This window comes from Mustela nivalis, assembly GCF_964662115.1.
Source record: "Mustela nivalis genome assembly, chromosome: 13".
In the NCBI taxonomy this organism is placed as follows: Eukaryota; Metazoa; Chordata; class Mammalia; order Carnivora; family Mustelidae; genus Mustela; species Mustela nivalis.
The window spans coordinates 71628240-71650522 of NC_139032.1; the positions used below are offsets into that span (position 1 = coordinate 71628240).

Consider the following 22283-nt stretch of genomic DNA (forward strand, 5'->3'; position numbering starts at 1 on the left):
TCAAATGTTAAAAAAATGTGTTTTGCAACTGCATGAAATTATTTTTAAGGATAGGATCAGATCAGATCTGAAAACCTCAAGTTATTCCACCACTAACACCTTGTCCTAAAATTCTAAGATGGCAAATTAAATAGTTGTTTGAAATTATGGCCCAACACTGGGGAAAGAAGAGGTGTGCGAGGAATCAGTGAGCGCATTAAACACTGCCTTGGTTTTGGAAGAATATTAAGAACGCAGATTAAATGCTTCTCTTTGTCACTTTACTTTCTTTTACTGAACATCCTTCAGAAGGATGCCCCAGAGAAGTATCAGACTTTTCTAAGTGAGCTGAATTAAACTTCAGACTCACACTACTTAAACAGGATAGTATAGCTTAAATTGTAGAGTTTGCAAGGCTTATTCATAAAAATGGGTTCATTCTGTACATCTGAAGCAAAAACAAAAAATGATTACAGCACCGGGATTTCTTAGTGCGAGTGTGTGGCACACATAACATATTTCAGCAGTTTTCATTTTTTTTTTTTTTTTTAATTTTCAAAGAAGTCTGTATGAGTGAAGCGGGGATCAGCTGAATCCTAAAGACTCATTTTGTGCATTTTAATACTTTAAACATAACCAGCACTCTGTCAAATTAGATCTTGCCTGTGAATATTGTTTTTATTCTAATGTTTATAACTAATTATCTTCATTCACTATATTTATACATATTTTATTGTATTAAAATTGCACCTTAATATATTCTGGCTTCACCCTTTTTACATCCTTAAACAAATTCCTTATACATGTGGGTCAAAATTTTTTCATTAAGCTGCATTTCTTTTCATTAGTGCCTTGGACTGCTTGTAATCATCCAAGGAATCTAATGAGAGCTGATTCTCAGACTGGATATTTCAGATAATATGAATAGATTTTTAAAAATATCCCAGAGGTTAAGGTTAAGTTGATTCAGCATGTGCCTTTGGCTCAGACTGCGATCTCCGGATCCTGGGTTGGTCCGGTTCCTGCTCAGCGGGGAGTTTGCTTTTCCCTCTTCCTCTGCTCCTCCACCTGCTCATGCTCTCTCTCTGTCTCACTCTCTCTCAAATAAATAAATAAATAAAATCTTTAAAAAATACCCCACAGTATTTAGTTTGGAGATGCACAGATTGCTTTCTCTGGGCCAGTCTCACTCAGGGGAGTTTTCTCTGTGTTTAGAAATTTGGGAAACTAATCACAAAACGGAAGCTGACAAAACCTCTAGAGTCAACACACACGTTTGCAAACAGGAAGTGGGTGGCTCCAAGCTCCGTGTTCCGTGCAGTGTGCCTCAGGTGCCCCTTCAAGGCTGTACCCTCTGTTGCAGGAATACAGCACCCGGGGGCCAGTCGTGGTGTTTTCAACTTCAGCTTCCCCATTCAGAAACTCAAGTGGAGCTTCACAACTGGTCTCTAGAAAGAAAAACCAAAGCCTCGTATTAAATGTTTCTTCCAATTGTCTTTCCTTCCTCTGCTGCAATTGCTACTCAGTGCATCACAGAAAATATTGAAGCCTACTCCTATGTGAGACACAAGGATACGCTTGAAAAATCCCAGCATGTGTAAGTTTCGCTTTAGGCATGTAGGCAATTAAAGATTGGTATTTTCCTGTTGCCTCTATTTATCTTTATATATATTGTCACCTTTTGTAGTTAATAATTCTGGGGGTATAAATGAGCAAGGCTTCTCTCTGACCAAATGAATCGGAATCTCTGTGTTGTAGCCTAACTTCTGGTATTAGAAGCTCCCCATATGATTTCCAGTGCTCACTCAGGGTTTGAGAGCCAGTGGATTTGATGCCAACTGACTCCTCCCAGCTTCAGCCAGCCTGGTAAGGACTCTGTACACCGGGACCATGGCTCTTGGAATTACCTGGGAGCTTTAAAAATATATAGATGTGGCTTCCCACCCCAGAGATTCTGACTTAACTGATTTATCTGGGCAAGGAATTTTTCAAAGCTCCGTAGGATGCTCCAGTGGGCCAAAGGCTAAAAGCCATTAGTCCAAGGCAATGTTCCTAGACTGATGTGCATGGAAATCATGGAGGGAGGGCGCCTGGTTGGCTCAGCTGGTTGGGCATCTATCTTTAGCTCTAGTCATGATCCTGGAATCCCAGGATTGTGTCTCGCATTGGGCTCCCTGCTCAGTGGGGGGTCTGCTTCTCCCTCTGACCTTCACCCAACTCTCTCTTGCTCTTTCTCTCAAATAAATAAATAAAATCTAAAAAAAAAAAAACAAAACCCATCTAGGGATATTGTTAAAATGCAAATCCTATTCTGTGCTGTGGGATTTTTTTCTTTTTCTTTCTAAATTATTAAACACATGGCACAAGTTCTTTGTAGAAAATTAGAAAACACAGATAAGCAAAAAGAAAATAATAGTTTTAATGCCACCACTCAGGGATAAAACTTGATATTTTTATATATTTTATTATACATTTTCCTGAGCCTTATAAAAATTACAAATATTTCTGAGGGGAAAAAGTGCTCATACTGAGCAACCTGATTTGAAAGATTCCTATATGATTTACTAAATTATTACCTACACTGACCTCTGTATCTATCAGTGAACAGACTTCCCTGAAAACAGGTTGATACAGATACTACTATATTTGATTTTTGACAATTTAGAAAGAAAATGAAAAAAAAAAAACCCCACAGATAAAAGAATAGGATTTGTATAGGGGGGCTTGGGTGGTGAGTTGGTTGAGCATCCAGCCCTTGGTTTCGGTCAGGTTGTGATCTAAGTGTCCTGAGATCGTGTCCTGTGCTGGGCTCTGTGCTCAGTGAGGTACCTGGAGATTCTCTCTCCTTCTCCCTCTGTGCCTCCTCCTCATGCACCTGTTCTCTCTCTCTTTCTCTTTCAAATAAGTAAATCTTAAAAAAAAAAAAAAAAGAATAGGGGCGCCTGGGTGGCTCAGTGGGTTAAAGCTGCTGCCTTCGGTTCAGGTCATGATCCCAGGGTCCAGGGATGGAGCCCTGTATCAGGCTCTCTGCTCAGCAGGGAGCCTGCTTCCTCCTCTCTCTCTCTCTGCCTACCTCTCTGCCTACTTGTGATCTCTGTCAAAAAAAGTCTGTAAGTCTATAAAATCTATAAGTCTATAAATCATAAGAATGAGAAAATAAATTTCTAGTACCATACTGTATTTATTGAAACAAACCACACGTAAGTGGACATGCCCAGTTCAAACCTGGGTTGTTTACGGGGTCGACTATACATTTTCTCTGGCAGAGGAATCATATGAACCATGTGCTGAGAATAAACTCATATGAATTAACTCATGTCTTGCTAAATAAATTTGGGTTTTCTCATTAAATGAGTTAATACAAAATTCCACAACTATTCATTTACTTGGCAGATGCAACATCACTTTAAAAGACTGCAAGTACTGGCTAGTACCATCACCAAAAAGCAGAAGGGCTAAGCCTTCTAATTTATAATTATTTGGGGGGGGAACCCACAAAAAGAATGCAAATAAATTCAATAGTTAACTAATTTCTAACAAAGTGTTTGCCACTCCGGAGTCAGTAATCTTGTGCTCTATGCCACTTCAGTCATTAATCTCTTTGTTGGTTTGGTGACCTTGAGTGAAATCCTATCTAAGAGTCACACAGTTTGTAGAGATGATTAAAAAAAATTTTTTTTTAATTGAAACACTGATTTATAAAGGAAATGTGGCCACAGTGTTACTATGAGGCATCAGTATTGTTCTTGGGACTGCTAAATGTCACGTAACTTACTTTTACACCTTGCTACCTCTCCACTCCACATTCTGTTCTTCTGACAAACACGTTCCTTGTTCCCCTGTGAATCAATGAGGAAAAAAAAAAAGATTATTTCCAGGATTATACCTTAACGATGAAAAGATAATAAGGGAATGCAAAGTAATCATAGCTTTAAGCCAGAATCTCCCAGCACTGGAATGCTAAATGAATTCATTAAATAAATATGGTTTAAGGATGAGGCTTAGACTTTTTTTTTTTTTTTACAGATAGAGATCACAAGTAGGCAGAGAGGCAGGCAGAGAGAGAGAGAGGAGGAAGCAGGCTCCCTGCTGAGCAGAGAGCCCAATGCGGGACTCGATCCCAGGACCTGGAGATCATGACCCCAGCCGAAGGCAAAGGCTTTAACCCACAGAGTCACCCAGGCGCCAGGAAGCTTAGACTTTCAAAAATGCTTTCAAAATTCATACACTGGGCTGACCAGTGTAATTAATTTGTTTCACTTTCTATTCAAGTGACAACTGATTATAACCAATAGCAAAGATTGATGAGAAATGTGTCTGAAATGTCAAGGAGGTCTACTTGTTGAGTAAATTTTAAAAATATTTTGAATTGAATTTAGTTTTCAATACCTGAGAGGTACACCAAAGAATGGGAATTGGTTTTTTTATACCCTTGCATGTGAAACAAGTCAAGGTATCTTACTGGTATGAGGACTGAATTTTTTTGACAATGTAACTTATTCATTAAAAATAAACTTAACCTATTAAGGGCCCAAGCATCTAAAATTTTAAATACTTGGAATAAAAATCTTCTTAAACATTACTTCCATGCCTTCTGAAATAAAGTTAATTAAATAGAACTTACTTGAAAAATTATTTATAATCATTATTCTGAATATATTTTTGTACATTCTTCAATATCTCATAGCCCTTGATGGCTCTATAGGCTGTTGGTTCCCTATAGTTATTATAGGCATATATGAGCTAAGATTAATTCTCTTTGACTTCTGGATATAATTTTTATGAGTCTTTGTTTCTTCCTTCATTGTTGCTTATCTCTTACTATAATCATCAGTGTTCTTAAATAGTCAGGGAGCTGGCTTTAATGGCTTGTTATATACTTCCTCAAAATTAGGTAAAACCAAAAGAGAGGCAATAGCTCTTTCTCAGATCTTACTAATGTAGAACACAGCTTCAAGATAATTTGATATCAAATTCAAGATAATTTGATGTCCAAATTTGGATAATTTGATATCCAAAGGGCTCTGAGTAATGAAGAAATAGGTAACAAAATCTTTGTGCATATATTGACTTAGAATCAAGCCCCTTAATGCATTAGACACTAATCCTTTTAAACATGTATTATAACATTTTACTTTATTTATTATTTTATAGTAGATAAGGAATTTAAAGCATGGAGAAGAACTCAAGCAAAATATAAAAAGAGAAATAAAAGTAACACACTCCCAAATAGCCACACCCCACCTTATAGGATTAATTTGAGGCCAAACTTGTTTCATCTAAGCCCTACCTCCTTCCTAAGAAGGCACATTATTTTGAAGCAAATCCCAGACATCAAATAATTTACCAGTAATTATTTCAGTACAAATCTCTAAAAGATGAGGCTCTTAAAACTATAACCACAACAACCAATAACACTATCATAGCTTATAAGTAACAATTCTTTAATATTAATAACAATCTGATTAGTGGTCAAATTTCCAACTGTTGCATAAACTTTATAATTTATTGCTTTATGGTTCACTTGAATCCAGACCAAAATAAGGTCTACATGGTTTATGTACCTTTTTAAAATATAGATTCCTTCTATTTCTTCACCTCTTACCCTGTCAACTTCTTTGTTTCAGAAGCTGGAAAACTGGGTCACTTGTTCTGTAACTATTTCTACAGACAAAATTTTGCTGATTGCCTCATTATGGTATCTCTTACAACTTTTTCTTCTTTTTGACAAGACTTTTTTCATACAATGTGTTCTTCCACCCAGAGGCACATAATCTCTGGTTGCCTCTATGTTTTTTCTAAAACTAGTAGCCACAATGATGATGGCCTAAATCCACTAGACCATAAGAGTTGCAAACTCTGAGATTTAAGTTCTATCACTTATTGACTGAAATACTTCTATAAAGGAAACTTCTGTTCATTTACTATTGGTTTTCTTATCATTCAGTTAGCATGGAAAAGACAATTCTTCCCCTTTCATTGTCTGTTTTCAAAATCATGAATCTGGTCATGAGCGTCCTCTAATAGTTACCAACTAATTTTCTTGTGTCTTTATGAGCTACTATTGTTCATGACAGATTTGATGGGCTTAGTCCATTAAAGTTATTGCCTTTCTGAAGCCCAAATGATCTCATTTTGGCCTGTGGGAACCTCACCCAGTTGGCCTCCAAGTCTTTTTAATACATAGCCTTTGAGATTCCCTAATATCTCACATGACAAACTTTTCTAGGTTAATCTTTTACATTTCATCTCCCACACCTGGCACTGGTTGTTTCTGCAAGTAACTAAACATTAATATTTTTTAGAAGTTTCTAAGATGATTCTAACAGATAGCTTAGAATGAGAACTATTCTATAGTACTTCTCTAAATTTTGTAGTTAACACTAGGATATTCCCCCAAACTTTTAAGGTAAGTTATCTACTTCCTCAAATTTAATGACCCATCTATTTATTAAATATTAAATTTAAATTCATAAGTTTAAATTTTATACCACTTTACTTCTTAACAAATTGTAAGATTAGTACTCTCACATGAAAAAATAAATTTTAAAAACAGAAACTCCAACTGCAATCAACCATTACATGATCATACTTTTTTTTTAAATCTTCTGGAGAAATGAAATAAGATCTACATAAGTCTAGTTCCAGCTTTCGTGGATCTATCTTATGACAATTCTCTGAATGCATGGTCAAAAAATAGTGGACTGTACTATACAAATTTAACAAATAATACAATGAATACTTCTGCAAAACCCACACTTAAATACCACAACAATAAAAACAGTAAGTTTCCTGAAAACTCAGATGACAATGTTAGGAAATATAAGCAAGCCTCCTAAATTTGAAGTTTGATGATATAATTTATGCTTCAGCAAAACTGATTCCAGATAGGAGGGAGGATGGCTGTGGAGTAGGGGGGCCCTAGACTTGCCTCATCCCACAAATACATCTAGGTAAATATCAAATCATACTATATACTACCCAAATCAACTTGGAACACTGGCAGAACAAATCTGAAGAATGCCTGGGACACACAGTGGGGAGGTTAGTTACTCATCCCAGAGTGTGTCTCAGAGACACAGCATTCACGGAGAGCCCCTTCTGGGAACAAAGGAATTGGCAGGCACCATTTCCCTCCCCCACTCCTAAGCAGAAGCACAGGGCTACCTGTAGGAACCACCACAGTGCCAACACTTACTACCTAACTTACTTACACCAACCCTGCCATCTCACACTCCAGAACAACCCTCCTTTCCAGTCATACTTGCTTCAGTCGCAGGGCAATGGGCCCCCTACTCCAGAAGACCAGCCTAAAAACCTGCCAGCACTGTACTCCTGACCTGGGAGTTTTGCAAGGGCTCAGTTCTGGTGGTGGTGGTGACAGGTTTCATTTCACAAATGGACCAGAGCAGACCTAGTTAAAATGCACCACATTTAGGCCAGGGACAAACACTGCCCACAACTGGCAGAGAGAACCTCTGCAGACCACTGGCCTGAAGGAAAAAGCAGCTGGGACACAAAAGCAGAGCACACACAAGACACACTGGAGACACACTCAGAAGTACCAGGCCCTGGGGAACAGGGACACTACACTGCAGTGCACTACAGGACCTCTTCTTCATAAAGCCATTACCCTCAAGAGACATAGCATTCTTAACACAGGGAAATGGGAACAGAGAGTTAGACAAAATGAGAAGATAGAGGATTTTGTCCTAAATGAAAGTACGGACAAGGTCACATCCAAAGATCTAAGCAAAACAGATATAAGTTACATGCCTGATGGACAATTTAAAGCAATGATCATAAGGATACTCACTAGACTTGACAAAAGAATGGATGACATCAGTGAGACTATTAACAAAGAGATAAGGAATAACATAGCAGAGATAAAGTGCTCAATAAACAAAATGAATAAAATGCTTAATAGAAGTAACAGCACACTGGAAGAAGCAGAGGAAAGAAATAATGACACAGAAGACAGAGTAATGGAAAGTAATCAAGCTGAACAATAGAAAAAAGAATTATGCAAAATGAGAACAGATTTAGGGAACTCAGTGACTATATCAAACATAATAACATTTGTATTACTGGAATCCCAGAAGAAGAGAGAGAATAGGTGGTAGAGTATTTATTTGAAGAAATAATAGCTGAGAACTTTCCTAAATCTGGAGACAGAAACAGATATCCAGATCTAGGAGGTACAGAGAACCCCCAACAAAATCAACAAAAGCAGATATACACCAAGACACATTATGACTAAAATGGCAAATACAGTGAGAAAGAAAAATATTAAAAGCAGCAAGACAAAAGAAGACAGTTCCATACAAAGGAAACCCTATATGACTAACAGTGGATTTTTTTCAGTAGAAACTTTCCAAGCCAGAAGGGAACTGAAAGATATATTCAAAGTGCTGAGGAGAAAAATCTATAGCTGAGAACCCTCTATCCAGTAAGGCTATCATTCAGAATAGTAGGAGAGATAAAGAGTTTCCCAGGCAAACAAAAACTAAAGGATTTCATGGCCATTAAACCAGCCTTGCAAGAAATATAAAAGGGAACTCTTTCAGTGGAAAGGATAGACCAAAAATGACATAATGAATGTAGGAAACACAAAGCAATAAAAATGAATATTTTTGTGAAAAATCAATCAAGTAACTCACAAAATAAAAGGATGTAAAATATGACACCATATACCTAAAATGTGAGGAGGTGAGGAGGAAAGAATGGGTTCAAACTTAGATATCTATCAACTTAATTTAGACTGCTATATGCAGAAGATGTTATATACAAACCTAATGGTAACCACAAATCAAAAACCACTAATAAATATGCAAAGAATGAAGAGAAAGAAATCCAAATGTATTGCTAAAGAAAATCAGCAAAACATGAAAGAGTATTAGATAAGAAAGGATCAGAGAAAAACTTCAGAAACAACCACAAAACAAGTAATAAAATGGCAATAAATACATATCTATAATGATTATTTTGAAAGTAAATGGAGTGAAAGCTCCAATCAAAAGACATAGGGTGACAGAATGGATAAAAAACCAAGACCCATCTATATACTGCCAACAAGAGACTCATTTTAGACCTAAAGACACCTGCAGATTGAAAGTAAGGAGATGGAGAAACATCTCTCATGCACCTGCATATCAAAAGAAAGCCAGAGTAGCAATATTTATATAAGAAAAAAAAAACCCTAACCAGACTTATCAAAAAAGAAAAGAGAAAGGACTGAAATAAATAAAACAATAAATGAGAGAAGTTACAAACAACAACACAGAAATATAATTAGGATATTATGAAAAATGTTGGGATGTAGAGATTAGTTAAAAATAAAAATCTTTTAAAAAAAAGCTCTTGTACAGTGAATGAAACAATCAACAAAACTAAAAGACACCCTATGGAATGGGAGAAGATATTTGCAAATGACGTATCTAATAAAGGGTTAGTATCCAAAATATATAAAGAACTCAACACCCAAAAAACAAATAATTCAATTAAAAATGGGCAGAAGACATGAACAGGTATTTATCCATTGAAGACATACAGATGGACAACAGACACATGAAAAGATGTTCAATATCATTCATCACCAGGAAAATACAAATCAAAACCACAAGGAAATATCATCTCACACCTGCCAGAATAGCTAAAATAAAAAACACAAAAAACAACAAGCATGGGTGAGTATGTGGAGAATAAGGAGCCCTCTTGCACTGTTGGTGGAAAGGCAAACTGGTGCAGCCACTCTAGAAAACGTTATGGAGGTTCCTCAAAAAGTTGAAAGTAGAACCACCCTACTATCCAGCAATCACACTACTGGGTATTTACCCTAAGAGCAAAGAACACTAATTCAAAGGGGTATATGCATCCCTACATTTAGTGTAGTATTATTTACAATAGCTAAGACATGGAGGTAGCCCAAGTATCTATTAATTGATGAATGGATAAAGATGTCGTATATATTACAATGGAGTATTATTCAGCCATAAAAAAGAATGAAATCCTGCCATTTGCAATGACATGGGTGCTAAGTGAAATAAGTCAGTCACAGAAAGACACATACTATATGATTTTACTCATATGTGGAATTTAAGAAACAAATGAACAAAGGGGAAAAGAGAGAGAGAGAAACTAACCAAGAAAGAGACTCTTAACTATAGATAACAAACTGATGGTTACCAGAGGGGAGGTGGGTGGAGGGATGGGTTAAATAGGTGAGGGGGGTTAAGGGGGGGTACTCATCATGATGATCATTGAGTGATTAAAAAACAACAACAGGGGCACCTGGGTGGCTCAGTGGATTAAAGCCTCTACCTTCAGCTCAGGTCATGATCTCAGGGTCCTGGGATAGAGCCCCGCATGAGGCTCTCTGCTCAGTGGGGAGCCTCCTCCTTCCTCTTTGTCTGCCTCTCTGCCTACTTGTGATCTCTCTGTGTCAAATAAATAAATTTAAAAAAATAAAATAAAAAATAAAAAACAACAACAAAAACTAAAAAAAAAAAAAAAATTAACTGTAGCGTTCCCACCAAAGTAAATAGGGAGACACAGGTTTTGTTGACGGGGTTTTAATATTACAAACCAGGAGTGGTCTTGAGACATAACTTGGTATTTGGTCAGAACTGCTCTGAGGATTTTCAGGCCACACTTGGCATACAGCAACCTGGCATTTCAACCAAGAACCCTCCAAGGTATTTAAACGCAGTTTGAGGAAGTCTTAGTTTGCATACCTGAATCCCTATGGTTACCTCCCCACAGTGACAGATGGACTGCCCTGTTACACAGTAGGATTAACAGGAGGTCAAAACATAGGTTTAAATGGCCAACTAAAGTAACAGTATCAGCCTTGTGGCTGGTATTCCAGCTTCCTCTTCTTCCTCATGGCCTTGATTTTTTGAATTTGAGACTTTAAAAAAAAAATTATTTTTCCTGTGTTCCAAGATTCATTGTTTATGTACCACACCCAGTGCTCCACGCTATTGGTGCCTACCTTAATACCCACCACCAGGCTCACCCAACCCCCCACCCCTCTCCCTTCCAAAACCTTCAGTTTGCTTCTCAGAGTCCACAGTCTGTTGTGCTTCATCTCCCACTCTGATTTCCCCCAATTCCCTTTTCCTTTCCTTCTCTTAATGTCCTCCATGTTATTCCTTATACTCCATAAGGAAGTGAAACCATAGGATAATTGACTTTCTCTGCTTGACTTATTTCACTCAGCAAAATCTCCAGTCCCATCCATGTTGATATGAAAGTTGGGTATTCGTTCTTTCTGATGGCTGTGTAATATTCCATTGTATGTACGGACCATGTCTTCTTTATCCACTTGTTTGTTGAAGGGCATCTTGGCTCGTTCCACAGTTTGGTGATTGTGACCATTGCTGCTGTGAACATTGGGGTACATATGGCCCTTCTTTTTACTAGATCTGTATCTTGGGAGAGTCCTCAAAAAATTAAAATAGAGCTGCCCTATAACCTTGCAATTGCACTACTGGGTATTTACCCCAAAGATACAGATGTAGAGACTTGTTTTGTTTTTTAAAATTGTAAGTCACTTAAAATATTTCTTGGAAAGTGTTAGGATATATGGTAACAAAGTATAAAAAGTCTTTTAAGACCAAAATCAGTGAAACAAATTGGTGTTAATACTAAAAATGTTCCCAAGTATATTGGAAAAACAAATTAATTCTAGTTAACCAATGTATTCACTTACCTCTAATTCATAGCCAGGTTCACACTGATAAATAATTGTGCTTCCAAAGCTGTATTTACTGCCAAACACAAACCCATGTTCTGGACTTTCAGGTTTCCCACAAGAGACTGGGCCACAGGATTCATCAGAAAACTGTGGCTTCCAGGTGCCATCAAGCTAAATAACAAATGACAGATGAGAAGTTACATTTAGGAGTTAATACATATGAATGAAGAAACTTGTAAATATTGGCATAGAAGAATAATCCCCAATATGATGGTCCAAAGAACGTAGAATTTGATTCTACTTCTCCTGTGTATTTATCTGTGGCCTTAAACGCACACATTAAATATTAGATGGCCTTCCTAGTTATTGCTGAACAATCTTAGACATTTCTCAGAAACATAAAATAAGCATTTTCTTCCTAATAGAATCCTTTAAAAATCAGGAACACCAAAAAGTATGTTTTCATTACGATGAAGGAGGACTGGAAAGTTGACACAAATATTCCAAGACTGACACCAACACATCCTTACATTTCACTTCACTCCCCTCCTCCCAACCCCACCACAGTCAGAGTTAACATTTTTCAGCATCTTTCTATTTGGGTGAAAGTGAGGCAAACCCAGATGTTTCCCTTGGAGACTATTATTCTCTTGTTAATATATATATATATATTTTTTTTTTAAATATATTTTTTGTTTTCTTTGAGAAAATACTGCATGAGCTGGATAACAGTCTAAAACAGAACAATTACTCCACATATGAGGCAGAATTAATTTTACATATGTGTCTGTCTCATAACTAAGCACTTCCCTAATGTCAGAAATTCAGGTTGTATCTAATTTTTCAATTCTGTGAATAATGCTTCAATAAACATATCTTTCTGCATAAATTATTCTGGGCATTACTATTCACTTTTAAAAACTATGTAGTATTGGTTTCTTTGATATATCTGGGATTTGTTTTGACACATTTTAGTGTTTCCCTGTAATGGTTAGTTCACTATATTAGAATAATTTGTTTACTAATGATTCCTTTCTCCATAGACTGTGATGATTCCTTTATCAGGATGTACTTTTGGTTTATTTCTTCCATTCCACTCAATTTCCTCTCTGCTGAATCTACACATCACACTGATAGGACCTTTGTAATTCTGTAATATGTCCTAATCTTGGGAAGGGCTGGATCTCCTTCATTCTTCAAAATTCACATTGATCTCATCCATTTATTTGTTCTATGAAGTACAGAATCAATTTGTTGTATCAAAATAAAATATTTCTAGGCACTGAACATAGTGATGGACAATTTCTACATTTAAATACTTAGAAAGGGTCTAGTCTACCTTTCAGACCAAAATTCAACCCAAGACTCAGTTGTGTGAGGGTAAGGGGTCATACCTTACGGGGAGAAAGTAATAAGGTTGTCAAAAATAAATCACTGACTCCAAAAATAACAACCCCCCCCAAACATAGTCACCAATACATCAGGGTCCTACAGGGCACATGGAGAAGCACCCAGTTATCCACATACCCAACCTGGAAAAACTCTAGGAAAGCACTGAATTAATTCCCTAAGCATGGTGGGACAAACTTCTTGTAAGCTTATTTCAGACAGCTCAGGGTCTGTGAAAAAGTTGCCCCTAAGACTGCTTCAGTGCTAAATCTAAAAGGGGCCATCTGGAAAGATACCAATTTTGAGAGTGTGGTAACTCTGACAGTCATCTGAGCTGCTTCCTGTGATGTTCCTCTTTTTAGGTTTGGTAGCAATGAATCATTGAGTATGCACGATTTATAAATGGAAAACTGGGAAGACTTTGAAATAGTTCTTGAATCCCTACTAAATATCAGTCATGCACTAGATGTTTTACAAACATTCAATAATTTAATCCTTCCAATTACAGATTTACAAATAAAGGGGGTGGGGGGAACAGGTCATCAGAGAACCTGTTAATATCTGAGCTGGAGTTCAAAGGAATGTTGAAGGCAAAGTCCTTTCTTTGCCATGCAGCCTGTCCCGGCTTTCACCTCCTCACTCCCCCAACTCTAGCAATGGAAGAGCATACTAATAACTCATTTTCTTTTTCTTTCTCTGGTTTATCTTACAGAAGCTAGGAGAAGGGGATGAGCTAGGGGTAGCTGCTCTCTGTGGTGCTGGTCTAGGCATTTCCCCTGTTCACTCCCTAGTTTCTCATTCTGACCATACAAGACACATATTACTAGACACCTTTTTTTCAAGTAAGGAAACTGAAGCTCAGACATTTTAAGTGACTTTCTTAAAGTCACACAAGTAGTAGGTAGCGGAGATAGGATTTGGCTCTAAGTTGCTGTCTGTTTCTGTAACCTCTGGTTTTTCTACTAAAACTGCAAACAGTTGGTATCAGTCAGGCCTCATCTCCCACACAAGGACACTCTTTACCACATTTATGTGTAGACTTGTGGTTAATTTTCCATGAATATTTTGTTATAGATATCTTAACATTTTATTTCACTTTGGCACTTTTCACCTACTCCTGGCATTTTCGTAGTTTTAAAATGGAGCTATTGAAAAGAAAGATATGTTTTAAAATATTTCTACCACAAAGCTCCTCAAATTCTTGACACAGCTGGAAACTTGACTTTTTTTTTTCCTTTTCAGGATAGCAAGATACTGCTGCTGACACACACACACATTTAATATATATAAATGAGGTACAGGTACAGGTTCTAGGACAGAGAATCTTACCTGACACGTTGATATGTTAACTCCCTCATAGATATACCCTTCTGCACATGACACAGAAATTTGCTTATTCACACTGAAATCATCCCCATGAACACGTATATGTGTTATATTTGCTGGAAGAGGGCATTTTTTAGGGCTGCAGGAGATTTTCTCAGGAAACCAATGACCATCTTTCTGACAGGTGAATGTGTCTACATCCGTATCCATCACATACCCTTCCAGACATCTGCAATGGAAAAAGCAAAATAAGCACCTTAAAGAGAGTACAATGCTGTTGGTGACTTCTTGGGTTTAAGATGCTGTTACAAAGCTCAGTAGACATTTTATGTGATGCATTGAAACTGATTTGAATGTCAAGGGAATGGGATTGCCTTGCTAAAAGACCGACAGAACAATGACAAGCTGATCAGTCCTTTGCTGTCCACATTAAGGATGAGCCAAGCCTAAAGTTGATTTAAATGTTGCTGATGTTATTTACCCTTGTTGTGGACAATTTCAACGTTGAATTCACTTTTATTCTGAAAAGACCTAACAGCTCAAAACATTCTAGACAAAGCGCAACACAGACTCAGATACTAGTTAAGAATATAACATAAGTAATATTTACTGAGAATCTACTTTGTGCCAAGCACTGTTCTAAGTCCTTTACATAGGGTATTTCTTTAAATCCTGAATAGTTGATATTATTATGTAACAACAGTACTGGTGTTCAAACTCCAATCAGCCTGGCTCCACAGTACCTTATGATTTATAAAATTTGGATTTATTTATTCAGCAAATGTTTACATAGCACTTATTAAATTCTAGTCACTGTTCTAAATGCCCTACAAATATTAATCCATTTAATTCTCATGACAACCCTGTGAGTAGGTATGATTATCTTCACTCCCATTTGGCAGATGGTGAAACTGACATCAGAGACACTAAACTCCCCCAGGAAGTGACAGAGCTGAGATTCTGGCCTAGGGACTCTGGTTCTCAAATCCATGCTTTTGCTACTATGCTACACTGCCTTTTAAATTAAACCATTTAGCTAATTAACATTTATTAGGTGGATTTTTTTTTTTTTGTAATTTCACAAATCACCAGGTTAAACAGGAGTCACAGGTTTTGCAAACTTGTAATCTGTTTACCACACGTAAAGATCTGAAACATAATCAACACATGACAAGGCATAATAAATGGGGGGAGTTCTTGAGAAGCAGGTGATACTGTGATTTCTCAAGGTATCTCACACATCAACATCTGAAGACACAATTGAAAATGTGTTTCAAAAACGAGCGATAATTGTTGTTTTTCTCCTCTGTGCATGATCAACTACTCGTCAGCTTTCTTACCATTGATGATACTCCCTTGGGTCTCCTCCTTACTGCAATTAGGAGAGAAAAAAGGTAGGGCTAAAATGTCCACAATAGACATGTTTAAGAAGAGTGACTGAATTATTAAAATCTTAGAATCCAATATGTAAAGGATAACTCCTTCACAGACGTGAAAAAAATCTAAATTGATTTAGAGGGTTGAGCTATCTTATGGGCATTTATTCCAATAAAAATTTAATTGCAAATTAATTCCATATTCTCTTAGTTCTTTTTAATAACACATTATAGATAACATTACAGCAAAAAACAAATCACTATTTGTGCATTAAATAGTTGTTTGTTCAAATAGCATAGGTTGGAAGTCTACTTAATTTATCTTCCTATATAGGAGGGCCGGGGTGGCTCAGTGGTTTGGTTAAAGCCTCTGCCTTCAGCTTAGATCATGATCTCAGGGTCTTGGGTCCTGGGCTCTCTGCTTAGCAGGGAAGCTGCTTCCCCGCCCGCCCCCACCCCCGCCACCCCGCCTGCCTCTCTTCCTACTTGTGATCTCTGTCTGTCAAATAAATAATACATAAAACCTTTTAAAAAAATCTTCCTATATATGCTGTTCAATGAAGGTATCTGCTTTTTGACCTGAATTATTCAGCTTTTGCCTTACTTCCCCAATATGTGCTTGTATGAATATAACCACAGAGTGATATCATAAACTTATCAGCACGATGTTTAGAAGAAAAAAGAGCCTGGTGCCTTAAGAGATACAAAAGCCCGCTAGAGAATCTCACTCTTTCATGAAGGTCAGCAGAATATGATATTCATGACAATTATATGAGGGACTATAAGCTGAAAATGTAGACGTTTATTTTTTGTAGCCAATGGATTTCTAAACAATTATGAATAGAATAAGGCCAAGTGTGAAAAGCTTCAGTTTTTGGAGAGCAGACCAGAGATGGTATTTTCCCAATTAGCTTAATTTTTGACCTAGCACTTTTTATTTTACAATCCTCCTGTCTGCACCCTTTGAAGACTCTAGAGCCATGGACTTACCTGAGTTTCACTTTACTTTCAAAAGTGTGTGCCTCTCCAGTGGCCACTGCATTGGCGACAGATGGCGGGGGTCCACAGGACAAGGGCACACAGACTGGATAAGGCTGGCTCCATGTCCCTTTCTCTGTGCAAACCAGCTCCGAACTGCCTTGTATGACGTACCCAGATCTGCAGTTGTAAGTTACCACATTTTCCTCCGAAGAGACGCTCTCACTGGTAAATGCATTTGGAATGGCTGGGAGAGAACCACAGGAAGTGTGCTCACAATATGGGAAGCCAGAGCTCCACTGGCCGTTGGCTTCACAGCTGATTTCAGAAACTCCATGAAGCTTGAAGCCTTTGAAGCACTGAATCTGGACTGCCCTTCCGCAGCCAAAATCTGTCTCATTGACAGCTCCGTTCTGAATCACCGGCGTGGAACACCTGCAAGGCAGGCAGGAAGGCGGGCTGCCACTCCAGGAGCCATTGGAGAGACACCTTCTTGAAGGACTCCCATGGAGCTTATAACCAGGAAAGCACTGATACTGTATATGCCCCCCGTGATAAAAGGAGAAGCCGTTAGAAAAGCCATGGGAAGAATCTTCAGGAGGGCCACAGTTGACTGGTTTACAGAGAGGGAACTCTGCGTCCCAGTTGCCATTGGACTGACAGGTGAGTTTTGGAGCACCGTGCAACATGTAGCCATCGTGGCAGTGGAACGCCACTTCCTTTCCAAAACCATAGTCCAGGCCATCCATCACTCCATTTGCCACCTGTGGTGGGGTGGCACATCTGACAGGCACACAGATGGGAGTGGTTCCACTCCAACTTCCATTGGCAAGACAAACACGACTCCTGGCTCCCTCAAGTAAGAACCCTACACTGCAAGTATACTCAACCTCTTTTTGGAATGTATGTTCATTTCCTTTCACCTGGCCATTGGCTGAGACTGGCGGTGACCCACAGTCCACGGGAACGCACGCTGGCTCCTTCTCATCCCAATTTTTATTTTGTTGGCATGTTCTCCTCTCAGAGCCATTCAACACATACCCAGGATCACACTCATAGTGTAACACACTCAGGTATGTGTAGTTGCTTCCTCTGATGGAGCCATTCATAATGGGATTTGGTGCTTTGCACGAAATGGCCTCACACCTTGGGGAAGCACCACTCCATTCTTTATTCTGTAGACAAAACCTCATGTTGGAGCCCAGCAGAACGTGTCCCGGCTTGCAGCTATACTGTACAGCATTGCCCATGGTCGTCTCTGCAAAATGCAAAAAGCCATTTTCAGGAGCAATGGGCAAGTCACATTCAATGGAAATGCAGGATGGAGCACTGCCATTCCAAGTGCCATCTTCCTGGCATATCAGCATAGGGCTCCCTAGAAGTTCATATCCTGGATTACAGGTATATGAAACAATGGTACCATATAGAAAGCTTGCAGAATGTGCAGTAGGAGATCCTTTGGTGCTTTCCCCGGCTTTAGCCCCTGCTGTCAGATGGTAAGGAGGTTGAGGAGTCACATACGGAACTTCCATCATATCTTCTTCTTCTACAAAAGATTCCTGACCATCTTTGACCTTAGTACATTCTCCAAAATCAATATGAGGCGGGAGACCACAGTCTATGGGTACACATGTTGGTATGAAGCTTGACCATCCTGACTCTTCACAGGTCTGCATGGCATGACCAGCTACCTGGAACCCAGGTAAGCAGCTGTAGATGATCATGGCCCCATAGCTGTAATCTGCGCCTTCTACAAATCCATTTTCGATGGGTTGTGGGGGATTACAGTGGATGGCACTGCATGACGGGACACCCATATCCCAATCACCTGTCTCTAAACAAGTCAAGGATTTGGGACCTTCTAGCCTGAAGCCTCGGTCACAGGAGTATGTAATGGTTTGCCCATAGTGTAGGTTTGTGTAAGAGAATTTGCCATTTGAAATCTCCTTGGGCATTGGGCACTCAATGGGTTTGCAGGTGGGTTTCCCCCCAAGCCAGTGACCATTTTCTCCACAAAGGATGGTAGTATTTCCCACCAACTCAAAGCCAGGCTTGCAGGTATAGAGAGCTGTGCTAAGATAGGCAAGACCTTGTACATCGATGATGCCATTGAGAATTTCCTCAGGGTGAGGACATTCCACAGGGATACATTCTGGCAGTGGAGAGCTCCAGGTACCATCAGCTTGGCAGGAGGTGGTGGGATCCCCTCTCAGGAAAAACCCATCCACGCAAGAATACTTGACAGTACTTCCAAAATGAAGAGCAGACGAAGGAGCAGGGACCCCAAAGGAAATGAGGGGAGGTGGGAGGCAAAGAACCATCTTACAAACAGGGAAAGAATCATTCCATCGCTGTGATGGCAGGCATTTCAGGACGGAGGGGCCCTGAAGGGCATGTCCTTCTTTACAAGAAAATATCACCACTCCTACTTCCGTAGCTGACTCCTTCAGGACGAGCTGGTTTTCCAAGAGGGGAGGCTCTGGGCACTTGGCAGGCACACACTTCTGGTTTGGCTTCTTATTCCATTTGCCAGATTTCTGGCATGTCCAAGAACTATCACCGATAAGCTCATAACCTTCATTACAGAAAAACTGAACCTTGGATCCTACTTCAAAATTTTCTCCTTTCATGTAGCCATTCTGGATTGGGGGAGGTTTCCCACAGTTGAGAGGGATGCATGACAGAGGGGATTCACTGTGCCAGTGGCGATTGGCTTGGCAGACAAATGTGGGACTTCCAACGGACTTATAGCCTGGATTACACCGATATCTCGCTTCACTCTCAAAGATCCTGCCAGTTGTATGCTGTATAATAGGGAGAAAATAATTAAGTCTTACATGTATAATGAATAATTAACTAAAGACATTGAACAATAATAAAAAAATATATACTGAAGTGCCTATGTTAAGACGAATCAGTTAAGACATAAGCAAATAAGGACTTAATGCTTTTCTCATTAGGCCTGTTCTATGTTAGTAAGTGAAAAGGACAGGTCAAATTTGGTAATCCTTATTGCAGAAATGTTTACCATGGGGCTGAATTGTCATAAGTAAAAAATCAATAGTTTTAAATTGATGATTTGGTAGACTACTACTAAAAATTATAAATTACTTAGTAAATTCAAAAAAATCTTGCTCACGATAGCAATGCTGTAGTTCTGTTGCTTTAACTACAGAGAAAGAAGTATACACATACGACCTACATTTACTTGTTAATATTGTCAAAAAAAGCATATAAAATATTTTCATGGATATATTCCAAAGAGTACAAAGTTTTGTGTTCTTTTTTTTTTTTTTTTTAAAGATTTATTTATTTGACAGAGAGAAATCACAAGTAGACAGAGAGGCAGCCAGAGAGAGAGAGAGAGAGGGAAGCAAGCTCCCTGCCGAGCAGAGAGCTCGATGCGGGACCCGATCCCAGGACCCTGAGATCATGACCTGAGCCGAAGGCAGCGGCTTAATCCACTGAGCCACCCAGGCGCCCCTTGTGTTCATTCTTAACATACTCTTAAAAACTGCTGCTCTAAAGATGGGAAATTGAAAAGCAGTATCTTATCTTTTAAACAAAAAGTTAATCTTCATGAACTCAATATTTAAATATATAAGGGACTAATAACAGGTCATTTTTAGGTAGTACCACACATGAATTAGTCATGAAAATTTTAAAAGGAATATCACGGTGAAGTCTAGCTTGTATGCTATATAGTGAACTTCTTATTCTAGTGGACATAATTTTTTTTTAAATTTCTTCCTTGGGTACACACATGGAAACACCATGCCATCATAGACCTAATCTGTGTTGTTAAATACCAGCTCTCCAGTGCTTACCTGGCACCTAGTAGGAATTCCAGAGATATTTGCTAAATGAACAAATGAAGAAAGCCTCCTCATCTACATATACCCTCTTCCAGTGGATCTGGTACCTCAGAGCAGAGGTGTTAAACAGAAAGTATTTACTATCATTTAGAATATAAAGGAGAAAAGGTATGACATATGTGTGGGTTTTTACATAATATTTAATTAGAATATTGTCTCTTTAAAATAGCCCTTGTGGGGTACCTGTGTGGCTCAGTGGGTTAAAGCCTCTGCCTTTGGCTCAGGTCATGATCTCAGGGTCCTGGGATTGAGGCCCACATCAGGCTCTCTGCTTAGCGGGGAGCCTGCTTCCCTCTCTCTCTCTGCCTGCCTCTCTGCCTACTTGTGATCTGTCAAAATAAATAAATAAAATCTTTAAAAAATAAATAAAATAGTCCTTGATTTGGGGAAATAGACTAGGCACATATTAATGTGCAAGGAGAACAGGAGTGCATCTGAGAGAACTCTTTATGTCCTGATGAAACTACCTTTAAGTCCGCTGAAAGAAAATTGTAATAACTGCATTATAGTGAACAGATGATTCACCCCATCTTTGGTCTAAAAATCAGAAATGATACCAGATTTCTCTAAGTTCCAGGAGACCTTGATTTCTATAAAATATACATTCATCTTGGAATAATTTCTTCTATAAAGGAAAATAATATTGTATTAAAATTGGTTTATTCTACCTTCATAGTTAGGGCTAAGGATTGCTACAAAGCACTTCAAATAGCACTTCTATATGCTAGCAGAAGGTACAAAGCTCTATATTAAAAGGATCACTAATTTCTATCAACTTCCCTCAAATATTCACTACCTATAGGTCCAGCCACTTCTGTTTTTCAACAGTTAATCTGTCCAGTGTCCTGCCTCTAATCCCAGGTTAGCCACAGGAGGCCAGCAGTCAGTGATGAAAGCCATGGACCACTCACTCATTAGTCTCTTACCTCTAGAAAGCCATTCTCAACCTTGGGTGGTTCATTGCAAGCCACAGGGTGGCATGTGGGTGTGGGGCTACTCCACTGTCCTGTGGCCTCGCAGGTGCTCTTCTTCTCCCCTTTGATGTAGAACCCCTTGTTGCAGCTATAAGCCACCATGGCCCCAAAACTGTAGTTTGATCCACTTGCATAGCCATTCATGATGCTTGGAGGCTCTCCACACCGCACAGGGATGCACTGGATGGACATGGGGGAAGGGTTCCACTGCCCACCTCTCAAACACTCAATTTTGGCCGAGGTATTCAGTACAAAACCTTCTGTGCATTTAAAGCTCACAACGGATCCTGCTGCAAATTTTGCTTTGCTCACAGATTCTAAGATGCTATAAGAAACAGATGGGGGCTTTTCACAGAAATGAGCTATACAACGGGGCATGGCCTGACCTTCGGGGGGAACCCACTTGCCCTGGGCATTGCAAAGGAGCTGGGAATTGTCTGCCAGGCTGTAACCATCTGAGCAATAGTAGAAGGCAATGTCTCCAAATAACCGATGGGCAGTCTCTGGAGAGGCGTGTTCCACATTGGGGGGCTCATCGCAGGAGACAGCCAGACACTGCTGGTTACTTCCATTCCACTTGCCATTGGCCAGGCATTCAATGGTGTCAGGACCAGCTAGGGTATAGCTATGAGAATGGGAGGAAAAGAACAATAACTAAGCATAATATTTGAGAAAAGGTGTTTGTGCC

The 22283-nt window shown here is 38.9% G+C and overlaps 1 protein-coding gene and 1 long non-coding RNA gene across 4 annotated transcripts in view; one reads left to right on the forward strand and one right to left on the reverse strand.

The window, feature by feature from the left end:
* SVEP1 (sushi, von Willebrand factor type A, EGF and pentraxin domain containing 1) overlaps positions 1-22283 on the reverse strand; it is a 181881-nt gene that overhangs the window by 17655 nt on the left and 141943 nt on the right. For all 3 annotated transcript variants that reach the window (XM_082696828.1, XM_082696827.1, XM_082696829.1), the window contains 6 exons: positions 21548-22220; positions 16759-19550; positions 14396-14621; positions 11693-11848; positions 3755-3818; positions 1254-1427 (listed from right to left, as the gene is read on the reverse strand). In XM_082696828.1, the coding sequence (XP_082552954.1) occupies positions 1254-1427; positions 3755-3818; positions 11693-11848; positions 14396-14621; positions 16759-19550; positions 21548-22220 (4085 nt within the window). The remainder of the gene's footprint in view (positions 1-1253; positions 1428-3754; positions 3819-11692; positions 11849-14395; positions 14622-16758; positions 19551-21547; positions 22221-22283) is intronic.
* On the forward strand, positions 1297-5902 carry LOC309847102. Its single transcript, XR_014302309.1, has 2 exons — positions 1297-1576; positions 5607-5902. It is a non-coding gene; the product is annotated as an uncharacterized lncRNA (long non-coding RNA).